Genomic DNA, 19,988 nt, shown 5'->3' with positions numbered 1-19,988 from the left:
TCGTCGCTAGGAGCGAGAGGAGAGGGAGGCCAAGAGGCCTCGAGGATCTGGCAGTTATAGTGGTGCTCCTTCGAGAAGTTAGTTTCAACACGGTAGAGGCTATCCATTCAGGAATGCTCAACTAGCTCGCCCAGGTTATCATGGGGCATCATCGGGTCATAGTTCTCACAGTTCTCATCAGGGCCAGTCATCACTTAGTGCCTTTCCAGCTCAGAGTTCGTCCCGTGCTCTATTAGTTCAGGGCTCTTCTATGCCAGGTGCATCTGCTAGTCATTCCGGTGCTAGGAGTTCCCTTCAGTTCCCTTCTCCAGCACCCGAGGGTTGCTATGAGCGTGGAGAGATGGGTCGTATGTGGAGGCAGTGTCCTCGTCGTCTTACGGGTTTATCTCAGCAGAGGAGTCAGCCATCGGCTTCAGCACTAGTTACTTCACTACCACCCAACTAGCTAGCTAGGGGTGGAGGTCAGTCATCTAGGGGTCGCCCTAGAGGGGGAGGTCGATTAGGTGGCGGCCAGGCCCGTTTCTAAGCACTTCTAGCTAGACCCGATGCTATTGCTTCAAATGCCGTCATTATAGGTATTGTCTCAATCTTCCACAAAGATGCTTCTGTTATTTGATCCCGGTTCCACCTTTTCTTATGTGTCATCATACTTTGCTCGTTATTTGGATACGTCTCATGAGTTTTTTGTTTCACCTGTTCATGTATCTACTCCGATAGGCGATACTGTTGTAGTAGACCGTGTATACCGGTCATGTGTGGTGACTATTGGGGGTCTGGAGACCCGAGTGGATCTTTTATTATTATCTATGGTGGATTTCGATGTCATTTTAGGCATGAATTATCTCCATATCGTGCTATTCTAGACTGTCATGCTAAGACAATGCCATTGGCTATACCAGGTGTGCCATAGATTGAGTGGTGAGGTTTGTTTGATTATGTTCCTAGTAGGGTAATTTCATTCTTGAAGGCCCAGTGTATGGTTGGCAAGGGTTGTCTTTCGTATCTAGCCTTTGTTAGGGATGTCGGTACAGAGACTCCCAGTATTGATTCTGTTCCAGTTGTGAGAAATTTTTACGATGTGTTTCTGGCAGACCTGCCGAGCATGCCACCGGACAAGGATATTGATTTTGGTATTGACCTAGTGCCAGGCACTCAGGCCATCTCTATTCTGCCATATCGTATGGCACCATCAGAGTTGAAGGAGTTAAAGGAGCAGCTTCAGGAACTCCTTAATAAGGGGTTCATTCGACCTAGTATGTCACCTTGGGGTGCGTTGGTTCTATTTGTGAAGAAGAAGGATGGCACTATGAGAATGTGCATTGATTATAGGCAATTGAACAAAGTAACAGTTAAGAACAAGTATCATTTGCCTCGTATTGATGATTTGTTCAACCAGCTTCAGGGAGCGAAAGTGCTCTCCAAGATTGATCTCCGTTCAGGTTATCACCAGTTGAATATCGGGGACTCGAATATTCTGAAGATAGCTTTCGGGACCCGATATGGTCATTATGAGTTCTTGGTGATTTATTTTGGCCTGACCAATGCCCCAGCAGTGTTCATGCATTTAATGAACAGCGTATTCCGGCCTTATCTCCCTCGCTTGTCATAGTCTTCATTGATGATATTTTGGTGTATTCGCGTAGTCAGGAGGAGCACGCGGAGCATTTGAGAGTTGTTTTGCAGAGATTGAGGGAGGAGAAGCTTTATGCAAAGTTCTCCAAGTGTGAGTTTTGGCTCAGTTCAGTGGCTTTCTTGGGGCACATGATGTCCAGTGAGGGTATTTAAGTTGATCCGAAGAAGATAGAGGCAGTTCAGAGTTGGCCTAGACCGTCCTCAGCCCTAGAGATTCGCAGCTTTATTGGTTTGGCAAGCTATTATCGCCGGTTTGTTCAGGGGTTCTCATCTATCGCATCTCCCTTGACCAAGTTGACTCAGAAGGGTGCTTTATTTGTATGGTCGGATGAGTGCTAGGACAGCTTTTAGAAGCACAAGACAGCCTTGACCACAACTCTAGTATTAGTTTTTCCATTAGCTTCATGTTCATATACCGTGTATTGTGATGCTTCGAGAGTTGGTATTGGGTGTGTATTGATGCAGGAGTGTAGATTTATTGCCTATGCTTCTTGTCAGTTGAAGCCCCATGAGAAGAACTACCCCGTTCATGATTTGGAGTTGGCTTCCATAGTTCACGCATTGAAGATTTGGAGGCATTACTTGTATGGTGTGTCTTTTGAGGTGTTTACTGATCATCGTAGCCTCCAGCACTTGTTCAAGCAGAAGGATCTTAATTTGAGGCAGCGGAGGTGGTTAGAGTTGCTAAAGGATTATGATATTACTATATTGTACCATCCGGGGAAGGCCAATGTGGTGGCCGATGCTTTGAGCTGAAAGGCGGTGAGTATGGGAGTTTGGCATATATTCCAGTTGGGGAGAGACCTCTTGCAGTTGATGTTCAGGCCTTGGCCAATCGGTTCGTGAGGTTAGATATTTTGGAGCCCAATTGGGTATTGGCTTGTGTGGTTTCTCGGTCTTCCTTATATGATCGCATCAGAGTGCGCCAGTATGATGATCCGCATTTGCTTGTCCTCAAGGACAGAGTTCAGCATGATGATGACAGAGATGTGACCTTTGGTGATAATGGGGTGTTGAGGATGCAGGGCCGGATATGTGTGCCCAGTGTAGATGGGTTTCGAGAGCTGATTCTGGAGGAGGCCCATAGCTCGCGGTATTCCATTTATCCGGGTACCGTGAAGATTTATCAAGATCTAAGACAACATTATTGGTGGAGAAGAATGAAGAAGGATATTGTGGGATTTGTAGCTCGGTGTCTCAATTGTCAGCAGGTGAAATATGAGCATCAAAGGCCGGGTGGCTTGCTTCAGCGGATGGATATTCCAGAGTGGAAGTGGGAGAGGATCACAATGGACTTTGTAGTTGGGCTCCCACGGACTTTGAAGAAGTTCGATACTATTTGGGTGATTGTGGAGCGGCTGACCAAGTTCGTGCACTTCGTTCCTGTGTGTACTACCTATTCTTCAGAGCGGTTGGCAGAGATCTATATCCGGGAGATTGTTCGTTTGCATGGTGTCCCATTTTCCATCATTTAGATAGGGGCACTCAGTTTACTTCGCAGTTTTTGAGGTCTGTGCAACAAGAGTTGGGTACTCAGGTTGAGTTGAGCACAACTTTTCACCCTCATATGGACAGGCAGTCCGAGCGCACTATCCAAATATTGGAGGACATGTGGTGTGCTTGTGTCATTGATTTCGGAGGGTCATGGGATCAGTTTCTACCGCTTGCAGAGTTTGCTTATAAAAACATCTACCAGTCGAGTATTCAGATGGCTCCATATGAGGCATTGTATGATAGGCGGTGTAGATCTTAAGTTGGTTGGTTTGCGCCGGGTGAGGCTAGGCTATTGGGGACAAACTTGGTGCCAGATGCTTTAGAAAAGGTGATGGTAATTCAGGAGAGGCTTCGTACAATGACGTCGAAACAAAAGAGTTATTTTGATAGGAAGGTTCGGGATGTGTCCTACATGGTTGGTGAGAAGGTTCTGTTGAAGATTTTACCCATGAAGGGTGTTATGAGGTTTGGGAAGAAGGGTAAATTGAGTCCTCGGTTCATTGGGCCTTTTGAGGTGCTTCGGAGGATTGGGGATATGGCTTATGAGCTTGCTTTGCCACCTAGCTTGTCGAGTGTGCATCCGGTATTTCATGTTTCTATGCTCCGGAAGTATATTGGGGATCCGTCTCATGTTCTGGATTTCAGCACGATTCAGTTGGATCGTGATTTGACTTATGATGTGGAGCCATCAGTTATTTTGGAGCGTCAGGTTCGAAAGTTGAGATCAAAGGATATAGCTTCAATGAAAGTGTAGTGGAGAGGTCAACCCATGGAGAAGGCTACCTGGGAGATTGAGCAGGAGATGCAAAGCAGAAATCCTCACCTGTTTGAGGCTTCAGGAATGTTTCATGACTCGTTCGAGGACGAATGTTTGTTTAAGAGGGGGAGGATGTGACGACCCGGCCAGTCGTCTCATGAGTTACCACTCTATTTTCCTCATTTATGCTTCTTATTTCTTTGTCTATCGGTTCTATATGTGATCGGGTTGGTTGGCTCGGGTTCAGAGAGGATTTGGTAAGGCTTGAGACACTTAGTCTCTTTTGAGGAAGCTTAAGTTAGAAAAGTCAATCGGATGTTGACTTATGAGTTAGAGGGCTCAGATATGAGTTTCGATGGTTCGGATAGCTTCGGGAGGTGATTTGGGACTTAGGAGCTTGATCGGAATGTGTTTTGGAGGACCAGAGTAGATTTAGGCATGAATTGGCAAAATTGGATTTTGGCGTTTTCCGGTTGGTAGGTGAGATTTTGATATAGGGGTAGGAATGGAATTTCGGGAGTTCCAGTAGTTCCGTTGTGTCATTTGGGATGTGTGTGAAAAATTTCAGGTCATTCGGATGTGGTTTGGTTGGGTTTTTTATCAAAAGCGTAATTTAGAAGATTTTGAAATTCTTAGGCTTGAATCCGATGCAAATGTAGTGTTTTGATGTTGTTTTGAGCGTTCCGAAGATTGGAACAAGTTTGAATGATGTTATGGGATATGTTGGCATGTTTGGTTGAGGTCCCGGGGGCCTCAGGTGAGTTTCGGGTGGTCAATCGAATCATTTCTAAATGTTGAGAGTTGCAGAAAAATTGTTGTTCAGTGTTGCAGAGAAATGGCCTTCGCGTTTGCGAGTAGGCCCTCGCGTTCGTGAAGGGTTAGTTGAGGAGGATGTGATTTTAGCCTTCGCGTTCACCAGGAAGGCTCCGCGTTCGCGAAGGGCTGGGAGATTATGCATCGTGTTCGCGAGAAGGGGAGCGCGTTCACGTAGAGGAAGTTGGGCAGCTGGGTTTCCGGGTGTTTTGTTCATCGCATTCGCGAGAGAGGGAGCACGTTCGCGAGGGTTAGGCTGAGGAACCATCGCATTCCCGAGGGTCAGGTCATGTTCGCGTAAGAGGATTTTTGCTCAAAGATAATTTGTGTTTCGCGAATGCGAGGAGTTGACCGCATTCGCGAAGAAGGAATTGAGGCCTGGGTAGAATTTTTAAATAGTCATCTTGTCCGCAATTTTGGGGTTAATTTCCAACATTTTTGAGCGATTTTGGAGCTTTTTGAAAATTATTGAAGAGGGATTCAAGGGGAAACACTTGGAGGTAAGATTCATGGACTTAATACTCGATTCTAATGTGAACTCTACCTAATTAATCATGAAAATTAAGCCTAATATTGAAGAACCAGGGCTTGTAATTGGAGACCTAGAATTTGGGATTTGAGGGGTCATTTGTGGTTGGATTTTGATGCTTTTGGTATGAATGAACTCGGGGAGTGATAAGAAGTCCATTGATGTAAATTTTATTGGAATCCGAGACATGGGCCCGGAGGTTGGGTTTGGCCAATTTTGGGATTTGTGTTGTAATTTGATTTTTTTCGAGTGGGCTTTGTTCCCTTAGCATATTTTAATGGTTTTGCACTGATTTTGGTTAGATTTGGAGCATCCGGAGGCCGGTTCGAGGGGAAAAGGCATCACGAGCTAGAGATTTGGACCGGGTAGAGGTGAGTAATGATTGTAAATGTTGTCCTGAGGGTATAAAACCCCAGATTGCACATCGTTGTGCTATATGGAGGTGATGCACACGCTAGATGACGAGCGTGGGGTCGTGCACTATTGGGGATTGTGACTTAGTCCATCCCGAATGATTGTTTTACTATGTATTTGATTGAAAACTATTTGTTATCATCATGTTTTGGGCTGAATGCCATTTTTGGGCTGAATGCCAACTATTTGAAACCTTAGGAAATTTTTATTGATATTTCCTCACTGTTTTGACTTTATACTTGAACTCAGTCATGCTATATTCTACTGTTTTCATAACTCAGTCATGTTTACTCTACTTTAACACTTAAATGAGATTTTAAATGATATTTTGGGCTGAACATCATGTTTTACTGTTGCCCGAGTGGCTTGTAAGAATTTTGACTGAATAAGGCCGAGGGCCTATGTTGTGAGGAAGCACCTGATCATAATTATGAGGCCGAGGGCCTGAGATTTGTATGCCACGAGGTGGCTTGTTGATATGAGACCGAGAGCCTAGTGATTATGCCACGAGATGACTTGATATTGCGCTTGGGCTGTAAGGGGCCCCTCCAGGAGTCTGCACACCCCCAGTGAGTGCGGGTACCCATTGTGATGTGAGATATAGCCCGAGGGGCTGGTGTTGTCTTATGATATTGCCCGAGGGGCGGATTTTGTTGACCTTGTGCCCGAGGGGTGATCCTTTATGTGTTTATCTTTCCTAGTTGTCTGTCATTTACTTGCTTAATTGTTAAAAAGGCACTTCATGAAGTTTAAACTGAACTAAAATGACTTTACATATTTTTACTGTTTCACTATTTTTATTGGCTTATACTGCTTCCTTATAGCCTGTGATGTGCCTTACATGATTTCATATTTCTCAGTCTTTATTTATGATTATTACTCACTGAGTTGGAGTACTCACTTTACTCCCTGCAACCGGTGTGCAGATTCAGACGCATCAGGTCCTGCTGGCGAGGGCTGAGAGCTTCTAGCAGATTTCGGAGTTGACGAGGTAGCTGCTCGGCGTTCGCAACCCCGTGCTTCTCCCCTATCTCATTTCTTTTCTCTTATTAGTGTTCTGTAATAATTTGAGTAGACTCTTCAGACTTGTAGTATATTGTTAGATGCTCATGACTGGTGACACCCCGATGTCGGGCTGTGTTGGTTTTATTTCCGCAAATTGTATTGTTCACTACTTATTTTGGGATTTTATCATGTTTAAGTCTTAATACCTATTATTTTAATTGCTTAAAATGAAGTGAGAACGTGTCGGCTGGCCTTGTCTTCACGAAAGGCGCCATCACGACCGGGCCCGGGATTAGGGTCGTGACATTACTGCTCAAAAATATTTTTCAAATTAATTAGCCAAACACAAATCGATTCTCATCCAAAGTATTTTTGAAATGTACTTATCAAAAAAACACTTCTCAAAATAAGCAGATTTTAGAAGCTTGGCCAAACAGGCTACAAATATCTTTTAGATCGTTAGTGAACTAAACTTACTTTTATTTCTTAATTTGGTAATAAAATCAGCAAAGTACTTAGTATTATGACAAGTAATGTTTTCAATCATTGTAGTTCGTCAACCATACCAAACATACAGAATTAAGGTAGATAAGATATTTACAACCACAAGAAATGTGAAAACATACTAATATATTAATTAATAAAATAAAAATACAAAAGGAGATTTGATAATTAAAATTTCCAAGGGAGTACTCCTAGAAACGGAAAAGAGAAAAGCAAAAGAAGTACAATACATAACCATCCTTTCAGACGTTAAAGGCAGCAAATATTTTCTCTCAGCAAAACAAAATATTTTCTTGATCTGATTTAGTTAAAATGGTATTTCAAATTTTTTAGTCTCGCGTCAAATTTTTAAAGTTGTTAAAAACATTTGAGAGAACTAGGCATTGCGCCTATTCCCATATTACTAAATACAAATTTATAAAAAATCACATAAATAGTAATATTTTTTAGTCGAAAAATTAAAATTAAATTAAAAAATATAAGTTCATGCAAATGATGAATCATGTTGGTTTTTAACCATAATCGTCATTTATATTTGTGGTACGTTCAGTTGATCAAAGGATACTCCTCAACCATAAAGGAGTTGAAAGTGGTCCAATATTTGACCTAAAGTATTTAGAACTTTGTGTTTAATTTATAAAAATATACCCATAACAGAATATTGATGCCTGTCAAATTTACCGTATTAAAACATTAGTTTCAACTTTTTAGCTATTTTTTAAAAGTATGTTATACTAAATAGTTCAAATAAATAAGAATTACATAGTTGATTTAAGAAAGAATTTAGATACACAAAATTTAGTTGGATTCAAAGTCTTAAGTATTAGAAAATAATTAAATGACTAAGTATTCATGAAAATGAAGAATCATGTTGAATTTTAGCCATAATCTTCATTTTACATTTGTGCTGTTTAGTTGATCAAAGGTTTATTTTTTCACTGTAAATCGTAATGTTATGTTTATTGCACATATGTAACCAAAATTAAATCAATTTTGGAGTTCAGAAACTAAATCTTGAAAGAAAATTTGCATAACAGATATTTTAAAACAACTTCATGCATTTCTTCGTGGTTGTTATTGCCTTTTTAGATTTTTCGCACATGAAAATAATACTTTACTTCCAATATATGTTTTGAATAGGCCGTTATTTATATATGCCTACTCATTTTGGTTAATAATTGTCTTGAGACTTTCATTTAAAAAGTTTGAGCTCAACAATTTATAGGGATAACTTTAAATCTTTAAAACACATATTTTTCTAGGATTTTCATGGAATTAAAGGTTGAGCCTTTTTTTCATCGATTTTCTATATCTTTAGGTGTGGCTAGCTGGCATCTCATATTTAAATTGTTATCATTTATTTTGTTCTTAATTTAAGTTCGATCACATTAGATTATCTGTGTAAGGCAAGATTAGGTAACAAAATTAATCAAAAGTATAGAGAAAAATTACTTGAGTATATTTTTATGCTCAATCAATTCAATGAATAAAAGCCACAACGAAGCAACAAATATTCGGGAGTTAATTCACAAAATAAAAACATAATATACGTGAAGAAACAAACATCAAAAGTTTTAGTAAAAAAAATAATCACAACTTAAATAAGATGACAACTCAAACATATGCATACACAAAGTACATAATGATTGCAAAAAATCGAGAAGACAATATAAATGAAAATTATAATCGTATTTAGTCATAGTCATTTGTACTAAAAACTGGTTATGTTTTCATTTATATTGTCTTCAATCATGCGAATTAATCCAACATAAACCTATCTTTTCATAGACCGGGTTAAAATTAATAATATATGCATACTTCGGTTTTGATATCAATTTCTATAATCCAACATAAAATCTATTAGATTTTGATTATCTATCAGATAGCGATATTGAGTGCTTCTGCACTACAAATTATTGGAATTTCTATAATTCATAGTGTATGATGTTTCAAATGAATATGCATGAAAGTTGATGATATTATCAAAATTATTGTATACATTAATTTTGCAAAACCTGCCATACTTCTTTATAAAAAAAAGTCGAACAATAAAATACAAATAAAACACAAAATATACAATCTGTTGAAACGATAACTGCTAATGTGCGGATGATACAAAATACATATAAATAAAACAGATAAATTTAAACAATAATATAATATTTTCAAATAACAAACAACAATAATAAACTGCACATCAACTTTAGATGATCCCTCTACTTTTCATCTTCATTCAATTATATTTTTAGATGATCCAATTTCGGTCAACCTCTCATTTAGATGTTCTCTTATTTGTTCTTATTCTTTCAATAATGTTCTGGGAAAATTCATGTCCTCTTCGGCTTCTTTGCGCCTAATCTGTTGTTCAAGCTTCAAATTATTTTGTGAAGTCGCAATAGATAATTGGCTAAAAGTAGTTATAATATGATGGCATTTACCTCACATTCTATTATAATATTAGTGGTATATAAAGTGTTTTCTGAATTTTTGAGTTTAATTGTGATGTTTGTCTGTATAGGAACAAGTAAAAGAAAATGAAGTAGAAATACATGATTTGTGATGGAAAATGATGGAGAATGTACAAAGATGAAAGACAAGAGTTAGGCAAATAGAGAGGAGTCCGGTGCTTAGCACCCACTATAGCATCGAATTTTTAGTGCCCAACATCTGCTACGACACTCAATTTCAGTGCTCTCCTCAGTGCCCATCATTCATCATAGCACCCAAAGTCAATGCCACATCCAGTGCGGCGCACCCAGTGTATTTCAAAGGCTGATTTTTTTCTATTTTGCTTGGACGTAGAATCGTCTAGGACTTTTCCTACCTATATAAATAGTTCTTAAACTCAATTTTTAGGGAGTTTGATCCTAACAAAGGAGAAATATTGCTGGATATATTTAGGAGCAAAAATCATAGAGTTTTTCTTATTTTCTTTTATTACATGTACTTGTATGCCTTCAAACACTCTTATGATGAGTAGCATAACTATGAGTTGCTAGTTCTCTTTGTTTTGGGGTTATGAGTGCTACGTAAATATTGATGTTTGAAGTTTGAATTGACGATTTTAATTTTATCATATAGGTTTACTATTTAATTTCGTACTTAATTATTTTATTGTGTAGCTAACATTAAAATACTATCTATAAATCTAGAGTTGAATCGAACATAAGAATTCTAGATTGCGTAAATGATTAAATAGAGACAGTTCTTTAATCTGGACATCAGAGAATAGATTCGTGGGTATATACCTAATTGCCTTACTTGGTTGATATACATGTAAATGCATTCTTGTTAGTCCTAATTTCATAGACATGTATGTGTTAGGTTAACTTTATTAGGCAAGTAAGAACTCCACGGATTCTTATGAGTAAATTAACCCTGTTAATAAATAAATCAGATAAATCAATTAGTCAGTTTAAGAAGAGAACACAATATGATTGTTAGCTAACTTATAACCCTGAAATATCTTCTCCCATTGATTTTTATCCTAAGTTGCCTACGTTTTTTATTCAATCTCTACTTTACTTACTTGCTTAATAGTCTCTTTAGTAGTTAATCCACCACCAACACACTATGAGAAAACACATGTTGAACACATAATTTGCTTGAGTTTTAATTTAGTTAATAGTTAATCATAAGTCTCCGTAGGAAGGATACTCTACTTATCACTCTATTACTTATTGGTCGCGTATACCTGCGTATTTGTTTGGCTCCAACAAGTTTTTGGCACTGTTGTCGAGGACTTAGAAATTAGCTACTTCTCTGAATTAAGATTTTATTCATTATTTGTTCAAGTTTTAATTTTTTATTTGCTTTATTTGTGTTAACTCAAGCTCTTCTCTTGAATGTGGAGGAGTAAAAGCTCGAACGACCTCGTTCCTCTTAATCCTACAATCGAATGAACTCTTTACAAGTTAAGGAAGGAGGTCGAAGCGAGAACTAGAATAGAAGAAACGTTGGGTATTTTAGTTCAACCATAACCAATATATATGATAGGTAACGAAGAGCATCGGCTGATAGAGGCCACAAGGCCTAATCTTGCTAATATGATCCAGGCTATCGTAAAGCCTGAAATCACTAGTCACTTTGAGCTCAAGAAGTACATGGTGCAACTAATTAATCAGTCCACAAGGTAATTTGTAGGTCTATCTAATGAAGATCTACATCGGCGAATCCAAAATTTCCTGAATATTATGATTACATACAACTATCTGAATATTTTCAAGGATTATATCAGATAGACTTTATTTCCCTTTTCTCTATTGCGGAAAGCAAAAGAATGATTATAGAAAGAGCCGGATAATTCGATCACCACATGAGATGATCAAGCACGAAAGGTTTTACCAAAGTTTTCCAAATATGAAGACAAAATCATTGAGGATCCAAATAATGGGATCTAAACAAAGTGAAGGCGAGACTCTTCGTCAAACCAAGGACGCTGCAAAAAGCTACTCACAAATTGCCCACATTATTGTCAGACAGATGAAGTCTTAGGTTACACATTTGTTGATGGATTAGATGAAACATCAAAATTAGTTTTGACTCAGCTTGTGGCCTAGTTGCATGGCAAGTCCATATAATGAAATCTAGATCATGCTTTACAATTTCACTGATAATAATCATAATCGGCAAGGTGATGGAAACCATGAAGAACAATTGCAGCAGGCATACTCGATCTAAATGAGTTTACAACTATGAGGGAATATATGGCCAAATTGACAAATCAATTGACTAAGTGGGCAATGGGTTCAGGAGCAACAGATGCAACATGTGCAACAGATGTCCACATATTGTGAGATATGTAAGGGAGGTCCACACGTGTGATTATTGTCTAATGAATCCTGAATCTATTTACTATGTGGGTAAAAAATGTAGGGGTCCAATGAATCAAAATAAATAGTATGAAAATACTTAAAATCCAAATTAGAAAAATGATTCCAACTTCTCATGGTGTGGCAATCAGAACAACAATCGACCCAAGAAAATTACAACCTACCACAAATACTACCACAATAGGTAGAGGAGACTACAAATGATTTGTTGGAGAAATTCTTGCTTGACAATCAACAACTTAGGCTTGACAATTAACAACTCAGGACATATTTCAAAAATTTGGAAATGCAATTCAAGAAAATAGTCTCCAATTAAAATATTAGACCTGCTGGATCTTTCCCAAGCGATACTGAGAAAAACCTAAATAATAAGTACAAGCAATCACTCTAGAAACGGAAGAGAACAAGAGGAGCTGCCCTCTAAAAATTATGTTCCCGACAGAGAGCTGGTGGCTAAGCCAGTGAAGGAAGTAGAAAAGATAGATGATAAACAAAAATGAGAGATGGATATAAGTACACCACCGCCTTTTTCGGAAAGACTGTAGAAACAGAAAGATGATGCTAAGTATAAGAAGTTCTTGGATAGTTTGAGCCATGTACGTCTAAATATGCCTTTGGTGGAAATGTTGTAGGAAGTGCCTAAATATGCCAAGTATCTTAGAGACATTGCGGCTAACAAGTGAAGATATGCAGAATTTGTGACAATTGCACTTATTGAGGATCCTGGATATTTTACGATTCCCATGGCCAATGGAAAACATGAGGTTAATAGTGCCTTATGTGATTTAGGGGCAAGTTTTAATTTGATGCTACTATTGTTATTAAGCAACTCGAATTTGGAGCTCCTAGACCTACTACGATCACTTTATAGTTATAAGATAGGTCGTTGGCAATGCTAGAAGGAATTATTGAGAATGTGTTAGTATGAGTGAGAAAGTTCATTTTTTTATGCTGACATTATTATTCTAAACGACAAAGCAAATGAGGAAGTGCCTATTATTTTTGGGTAACCATTCTTGGCTACTGGTGGAGCAAACTATTGATGTGAGGGAAGGAAAATTGAATATGAGAGTGCATGTTGAGAAAGTCACTTTTAATATGTACAAGGCACTTAAACTTCCAAAGCATTATGGGGATTTGTAAATGATTTTTGTGGTGGAATCAAAGTTGATAGAGTAAGGTCCTTTTGTGGATCTTAGTGGAATTGAAAAGAAAGTTGAGTTAGAAGAAGTGGTGTTGCATGCTGAGTGTGTAAAGATGACCGAGAAAAAGTCCAGATAAGAAATAGGATATCTTCCTAGAGCACATAAGAAGGCGAAACTCCATGGGAGGAGGAGGTAGCGAAAGTATACGGCTTGAGCAAGTGGTTCATGTCGTGCCACGACTATAAATTAGGCGCTTGTTGGGAGGTAACCCAATTTTACTGCTTTCTTATATTATTTATCTATTTTATTTCTATATTATTTTAATAGAATTCATTTCTGTTTGTAGGAGTATAAGTATAGGAATCAAGGACATAGGATGTGTGCAAGAGCGAGGCGATGGTTAGAACTATGTGTGAGGTGCCATACCCTATGGTGTTATTCATATGACCTCTTACTGTCTAATTAAAGAAATGTATCTTATCTTTATTCATGGGTGAGTTGGGTAGACGTCATTGTGTAGGCTTTCTTGATCGGGTATCTCGGTTGAGCACCGGTCGCACTTTCCGAGGTTGGTGCGTGACAAGCTTGGTATCGGGGACTAAGGTTTTACAGTGTCCTAGGATTTATCAGAGCCGTTTCTAGTAGAGTCCTTCTTATCGGTGTGTTGTTGATCACATCTATAATTAGGAGGCTACTTGGGAATTTAGGAATAATACCATTCTTTGATGTTCTAGATCGTGCGATAGAGCTGATTGTAAGATTGTTCCTCCTCTAACTCATGCATTGCTCTAATTTTCAATACATGGCACATAGGAAGAAAGCAAGAACTGGTCAAGGATCCAATTCCACCTTAGGAGTGGCAGTAGATTCATACCTAATGATGCGGGCAAGCACCCGAGGGGTGAGGATATTCCCCCAGCTACTACACTAAAGATCCTGCTCCGAATGTGCCAATTCCCACTCCTACTGAGTGTGTAGTTATTTATCTCCCATCCCAGCTTTCAGTCCCAGTGTTTCTGATGGGGATATTAGGGGAGCCATATAGATGTTGGCTCAGATAGTGGTTTCCCAGGCACAAAAATTGAACGTTGCACCTACTTCTTTCAATCAGCCAGGGGATTCCGCTAGTTCTAGGGTGAACATGTTTCTTTAGTTGGATCCACTAGTGTTCACAGGTACTGATCCTGAGGAGGATGACCCCCAGGACATTGACGAGACCACAAGACCCTTTGAGTTATGCGTGCTACTAAGACGGAGGGAGTGGAGTTGGCCTCCTACCACCTGAAAGAGGTGGACTATTCTTGGTTTGAAATGTGGTGGAGTTCTGTGAGGAGGGGAGCCCTCCAGCGAGGTTTAATGAGTTTGCTGACACCTTTATCGACCATTTCTTACCTGTTGAGACTATGCCAGCCTGTGCCGCCAAGTTTGATAGCTTAAAACAAGGTAGCATGAGTGTATGGGAGTATCATATGAGGTTTGCGCGCCTGTACAAGTATGCCATCTACATGTTTCCCACTATGGAGGCTAGAGTGTGCCGGTGTGTGTAGGGCCTCGGCCCCTTGGTTATTAATGAGGCCTCTACAGCTACCTTGAATTATGATATGAACTATGGGAAGATGGTGGCATTTTCTCAAGCCATAGAGACCCTCAAATTGAAGAATAGAATGGAGCTAGAGGGTAGCAATAAGGCCCGATCTGTGGGTAACTTTGGTGGTTCTTCTGATGGTCGCAGGCCAACAATCAGGGAATGGTCATCAGGGCCATCCCGGTCCTTTTCTCAGTCTTCAGTTAGTGCACCGCTATTAGGTCCTAGTCAGTAGTAGTGGAGTCATTTTAGGCCCAGCCAGGGCAACATGGGATCCTACCATTAGGGTTGGCCTGGTGGGAAATTTTAGCAGCAGCAGAGGCCCCCATGCCCTAGGTGTGGGAAGGTGCACTTTGGGGCCTTCTACATGGACCAACCCATATGCTACAAGTGCAGTATCAGGGGTCACATTTAGAGGGATTGTCGTTCGTCCCGCCAGAGTATGGGCAGGGGTAAGACTCAACCAGCCAGTTCTACAGCTACTACATCTGCAACACCTCCTCTAGCTCGAGGCACTCCAGTACCCGCAGGGTGTGGTGCAACTAGGGGTGGTGCACAAAGTTCAAGAGGACCCAGCCGTTTCTGTGCTATGAGGAGTCGCTAGAGTTCAGAGGCTTCTCAAGATGTTGTCACAGGTATATTGACTATCCAATCTCATGATGTATATTCTCTTATTGATCCCAGTTCCACTTTGTAATATGTCACTCCTTATGTTGCTATGGAATTTGGGATAGAACCGGAATAACTTCATGAGTCGTTCCCTGTATCTACACCAGTTGGTGAGTCTATTGTGTCTGCACGGGTTTATAGGGATTGTGTTGTCATTGTGCGTGGTTGGGAAACCATGGACGATCTTATTGAATTGGGGATGGTTGATTTTGATGTTATAATGGGGATGGACTAACTTTATTCATGTTTTGTCAAGCTTGATTTCCGAACCAAACCCATTAAGTTTGAATTTCCAAATGAGCCAATTATTGAATGGAAGGGGGATGACGTGGTGCCAAAGGGTAGGTTTATTTCTTACCTTAAGCCACGAAGATGATCAACAAGTGGTGTATTTACCATTTGGTCTAGGTTATGGAGACCGATACTGAGGCACCTACACTTGAGTCTGTACTAGTTGTGAATGAATTTATAGAGGTCTTTTCGGATGAGCTCCCTAAGATCCCACCAGATAGGGAGATTGAGTTTGGGATTGATGTGATGCCGGGCACGCAACCTATATCTATTCCACCCTACATAATGGCACCATCAGAATTGAAGGAACTAAATGAACAATTGAAGGATTTATTAGAGAAGGGTTTCACAACCGAGTGTGTTGCCTTGGGGAGCACCGGTCTTCTTTATAAGGAAGAAAGATGGGTCACTAAGAATTTGTATTGACTATCGACAGCTCAACAAGGTCACGATCAAGAATAAATACCCACTACCAAGGATAGATGACTTGTTTGACTAATTGCAGGCTGCTAAGTACTTCTCCAAGATTGATTTAAGATCCGGGTATCACCAATTGAAGATCAGGGAGCAGGATACTCCAAAATAGCTTTCAAAACCCTATATGGACACTTTGAATTTATGGTAGGGATAATAAATATGTTGCACCCTGTACTTGTCCCGAATTTAGTTTTAGAATCAACCTTTATGAGCATTCTGATACCATCCTATTCTTATCCATAGTGAAATTAATACCTCCTTCAAAGATAAGGTGGCAGATAAAATGGGTTCACATCACTCAAGGTGCAAGCGAAAATGATTTCTCTATCACCAAATAGCTAAAAATAGATTTGTAACAAAGGTTTTTAAAGAGACCAAATTTTATAGCTACATTGTAGGCAACATAATTTGTAATGGAAATTCTGGCAATATGTGAGTAAAGAGATGAAAATACTTGTTAATGTTTATTCATAATCTCTGTGCATTCATCATGATCCAGAAAGAAACATGTTGGAAATTTTCTCTAAAAAGGAGAAATTAATGATGGGAGGAAGAAAGAGAGAAAGAAAGGTTCGGGGGGGGGGGGGGTTATTTCATTAAAAAGAAAAAAATTAAAAAATTGTGAAAATACCACGTTTCAATGTGTGTAAACACTGCTCAAGTTGAATTTGGTTGTTATATTTTAGGGGTAAATAAATTCATCTTGGAAAAGGATAGGATGGTATTAGAATGCCCGTAAAGGTTGAGCCTGAAACTGACTTTACGGGACAAGTACATGATGCAACTTATGTATTTTCCCTTTATGGTAATGTCTTTTGGGCTAACAAATGCTCCGACAACTTTTATGGATCTTATGAACCTAGTTTTCAAGCCATACCTCGACTCTTTTGTGATAGTGTTCATTGTCAATATTCTGGTATATTCACGACATCAAGAGGACCATGCCCATCATCTCAGGGTAGTTTTGCAGACTCTGTATTAGCACAAGTTTTATGCAAAGTTTTAGAAGTGTAAATTTTGTCTTGAATATGTCACCTTCTTGGGTCATGTCATATCCGGAGAAGGAATTAAGGTTGATCCTCAGAAGATTGCAGCTGTGAAAAAATTGGCCTAAACCTACAATCCCAATAGAGATTCGTAGTTTCTTGGGCTTAGCCGGGTATTACAGGAAATTTATGGATGGGTTCTCTACTCTTGCCTCTTCGTTGACTAAATTAATATAGAAGGCGATTAAGTTCCAATGGTCAGATGTTTGTGAAAATAGCTTCTTAGAGTTGTAATCAAGATTGACTACGACACCGGTATTGACCCTACCAGAGGGTATAAATAGGTTTGTAGCATATTGTGATGCTTCAACGATCAGACTTGGGTGTGTATTAATGCAACATAGCAAGGTGATCGCTTATGCTTCTAGGCAACTCAGGACTCATGAGAAAAACTATCCAACAAACGACTTGGAGCTTGTGGTGGTGGTTTTTGCGTTAAAGATTTTGGCGTCATTATTTGTATGGGGTCCATGTGTATATATTCACGGAACATAAGAGCCTTCAATATATTTTCAAGCAGGGAATTGAATGTAAGACAGAGAAGATGGCTCGAGCTACTCAAAGATTATGACATCGATATCCTATATCATCCGGGGAAGGCTAATGTTGTGGCAGATGCTCTTAACCAGAAATGTATGGGCAGTTTGCTCACTTGGAGGCATATCATAGGCCGTTAGCCAAGGAGGTTCATCAGTTGGCTAGTTTTGGAATTCTTCTTGCGGACTCTAGCGAAGGAGGGGTGAATGTGCAAAATAGGGCTGAATCGTCGCGTGTAGTTGAAGTCAAGGAGAAGCAATACAATGATCCATTGTTGGTACAACTGAAGGAGGGAATTCATAAACATAAGGCCGTGGATTTTTCTCTTGGCATGGATGATGGTATACTAAAGTACCAAGGGTGATTATGTGTTCCAAATGTAGATGGTCTTCGGAAAATAATCATTATCAAGGCTCACACTTCTAGGTACTCCATGCACCCAGCTCTACAATGATGTACCATGACCTTAATAAAGTTTACTGGTGGAATGATATGAAGAGGAATGTAACAAGCATTGTGGCAAGATGTCCAAATTGTCAAGAGGAATGATATGAAGAGGAATGTAGCGGACTTCGTGGCAAGATGTCCAAATTGTCAACAAGTAAAGGCCAAACACCATCAGCCTAGTGGATTGGCACAAAACATATAAATTACAATGTAGAAGTGGTAGATGATCAATATGGACTTTCTAGTGGGGCTACCTCGCATGCCTTGCAAGTTTGACTCAATTTGGATGATTGTGGATTGACTCACAAAATCAGCTCAATTCTTACTTGTTAAGGCTTTTGACACAGCAGAACAATATGCTCAGTTGTATATCAAGGAAATAGTCAGGTTGCATGGCACCCAAGCTTTTTTTATATCAGATCGAGTGGCACAATTAACCGCTAATTTTTGGAAGAATTTTCAACAAGGTTTGGGTACTCAAGTGAATCTTAGTACAACCTTTCATCCACATACGGACTGGCAGGTAGAACGGACTATTCAAACACTCGAGGATATGGTACACACTTGTGTTATTGACTTCAAGGTTAGCTGGGATGAACATCTGCCGCTCATAGAATTTTCCTACAACAACAGTTATCATGCTAGCATTCAGATGGCACCATTTGAGGCTTTATATGGTAGAAGATGTAGATCTCCCATTGGATAGTTCGAGATTGGGGAAGCAAAGATGATAAGGCCAGACCTCATGCATCAGGCTATCGAGAAGGTTAAGATCATTACAGAATGGTTAAAAACTACAAAGAGTTGTCAAAAGTTCTATTCAGATGTGCGTCACAGAGATTTGGAGTTCAAAGAGGATGATTGGGCATTCTTGAAGATTTTCCCCACGAAGGGTATAATGCAGTTTGTTAAGAAAGGAATGTTGAGTCTGGGGTATGTCGAACCGTACAGAATTATTCAGAGGATTGGTCGGGTGGCTTACAAACTTGAACTACCTCCAGAGATGTCTTTAGTGCACCCGGTGTTTCACATATCCATATTGAAGAAGGTGGTTAGAGATCCGTCGCTTATTGTTCTGGTTGAGACTATTGAGGTTAATGAGGAATTGACTTATGAAGAAATTCTAGTTGCATTCTTGATAGGCAAGTCCGTAAGCTGAGAAATAAAGATACTGCCTCCGTGAAAGTGCTATAGCGAAACCAACAGGTCGAAGAGGCCACCTAAGAGGCCGAGGAAGAAATGAAGAAGAAGTACCCTAATTTGTTTTAATAGCTATGTATTTATGAAGTTGTGTTCTAGGAAAATGCTAAGAGCTTAACTTCTATGAATCATATTTCACTTGTACAGTTCATGTTAATAATGTCTCTTTTGGTAATATAACGTTTATAACGTTGTAGACAGTGTTTTGTCCATAATTGTGTTACACTTTTGTGTTGCAGTTATGTTGTTAGGATTGGTTTATGTGATTCTGTGAGAGGTGTATAGGACCAGTTATAGGGGAAATGCTGCCGAAATTTCTTGAAATTTAGGTAGTTTGTCAAAAATTTTGAACTACTGGTGTGTGAAATAGCAGCTGATTCACATTGCATTCTAATGGCGAATTTTGACCCTCATTCGAGGACGAATGATCTTAAGCAGGGGAGAATGTAAGGCTTCACCTAGAACCCAAGGTTTCGTGATGCTAGGGTAGACTTATGTGTTGATGATTGTAGAGTACGAGATTTTTGGGTTGAACAGTGCGTTGGGGAGTTGAAGAAAAATATTTGGCAGAGAAAGGCATTTCTGCGGTCCATTATGCGGCCGCAGATCCA

General features: G+C 39.5%; 1 protein-coding gene across 1 annotated transcript; it reads left to right on the top strand.

Moving 5' to 3' along the window:
- The first annotated feature begins 18,904 nt into the window (after positions 1-18,904).
- Positions 18,905-19,336, top strand: LOC138887531 (uncharacterized). The gene has a single exon (XM_070169291.1). It carries the CDS (start codon positions 18,905-18,907, stop codon positions 19,334-19,336), a length of 432 nt encoding a protein of 143 aa, XP_070025392.1.
- Positions 19,337-19,988: the final 652 nt, after the last annotated feature.

This window comes from Nicotiana sylvestris, chromosome 3, assembly GCF_000393655.2.
Source record: "Nicotiana sylvestris chromosome 3, ASM39365v2, whole genome shotgun sequence".
Lineage (NCBI taxonomy): Eukaryota > Viridiplantae > Streptophyta > Magnoliopsida > Solanales > Solanaceae > Nicotiana > Nicotiana sylvestris.
The sequence above is the reverse complement of the archived record's forward strand: the minus strand, read 5'-3'. Positions and strand labels throughout refer to the sequence as shown.